Raw genomic sequence first — 1521 nt, 5'->3', positions numbered from 1 at the left:
TTTTTTTTTTTTTTTTTTTTTAACAATTAACCATACTTGACACTGAAAAATGTGTGAAATGGGAGGAGAGGGGGTACCTTTCCTCCCCTATATGTGAACCTTCTAGATGCGGGGTTTTGACATCTTCACAGTGTTCACCACCTCCCATGCCATTTGTGATCAGAGAATGTCCCTGTACAGAAATTGGATGTGTGGAAAAGTAATGATCTTCAACTCAGTTGAAAATACATGAGTATTTCTCCGTTGATGTTTATCTCTGAAGAAATATCAGTTCCATTTAGTTTTTCACTCATCTCTTCAGTTTCTTACAGTTGATAGTAAGATGAGTCAGCACCATATGACCAGCAAGCTATCAACAGACCACCATGCTTTGAGATGTCAGCTTGAGAACACCAGCTTTAGGTCAAGGTTGAAAGATCTTGACTGAGGCCATGTGGAGAAATTTGTATTGCTATTTCCTGCTGAAACTGCTTTGTGAATCGATGCATCATAGCCATGATGGTTCAGGAAAGCTACAGCCTAAGCAGCTACTGCCTAAGCTAAATGCTAGATAAACTAGTGACTTGTATTTAGCTCCATATGTAAATGAAAACGGTCACTTAAAAGAGTGGAGGAGGGCTGTGAACAAAAAGCCAGTAGAAATTATTGGAAGTAACTTCAGAATATTTTAAAGCTACTTCAGATAACCTCTCCCTCCTTCAGTCCTCTTAAGTGCTTACTTTCTTTACACAAGTTACTGCTTTACCTGGTATTTAGCTTAGGCTGTACTTGCTCCTCAAATCTGAGGAAGGGCACTTTGTACCTGAAACCTTGTCTAGCACTTCTCCCAACTATACAATTGGACAAATAAAAGATTATCAGAAATCCCTGCTTTTCTGAATTAACTTCAGTCTCTGGACTGTCATCTGGAATCTTTCATAAGCACTGCTTTTCCCCACCCATTGAAACCCAATGCTGCCTATCTTTAAATAATTATTTAAAGATAACTCACTTGCTGGAGTCAAGAAATGACTAGTTTGGGGGAATCAGGAGCTCAGCATCTCAAATGTGATGTCCGAGTTGTTTTGGATCAGACACAAATGATGTATTAAAAATATTTAAACAAAGAACAATTCGTGTTTTGCCAGGGGGTGTCTCTAACAGCTCAGAGAGCTGCTATTGTTGTTGGAGTGGAGCTGCCGGTCTACGATCTTGCCAAGAAGCATATAATCATGTCTGGATTCATGGGAGATACTGTGTATACTCACTTCCTGTAAGTTTGCAGATAGAAGGATAGATGTTTCAAAGTATTTCGCAGAGAGTGAATTGCATATGATTAAAGTTGATGTTAATAGCAGGTGAATGGATAAATCCCCATGCATTGCTGTGGGATTTATCCCTTGATGTTTGACAGCTCATATGTCTTTTGTTTTTGTAGATATTGGTTTGAAATTGGGGTTGTTTGGAAGGCTCAAAATAACATGTATCTGCTAACTTAAAAATAACCCATTTAAATGTGTACCACCATCCAGTCTTTAACCT

General features: G+C 38.6%; 1 protein-coding gene across 1 annotated transcript in view; it reads left to right on the top strand.

The window, feature by feature from the left end:
• SLC25A30 (solute carrier family 25 member 30) overlaps positions 1–1521 on the top strand; it is a 29559-nt gene that overhangs the window by 22490 nt on the left and 5548 nt on the right. The window contains exon 7 of the mRNA XM_019525017.1: positions 1128–1252. Coding sequence (XP_019380562.1) covers positions 1128–1252 — 125 coding nt within the window. The remainder of the gene's footprint in view (positions 1–1127; positions 1253–1521) is intronic.

The sequence above is a fragment of the Gavialis gangeticus genome, unplaced genomic scaffold (genome assembly GCF_001723915.1).
Source record: "Gavialis gangeticus isolate Ggan-Ray unplaced genomic scaffold, GavGan_comp1, whole genome shotgun sequence".
In the NCBI taxonomy this organism is placed as follows: Eukaryota; Metazoa; Chordata; order Crocodylia; family Gavialidae; genus Gavialis; species Gavialis gangeticus.
The sequence above is the reverse complement of the archived record's forward strand: the minus strand, read 5'-3'. Positions and strand labels throughout refer to the sequence as shown.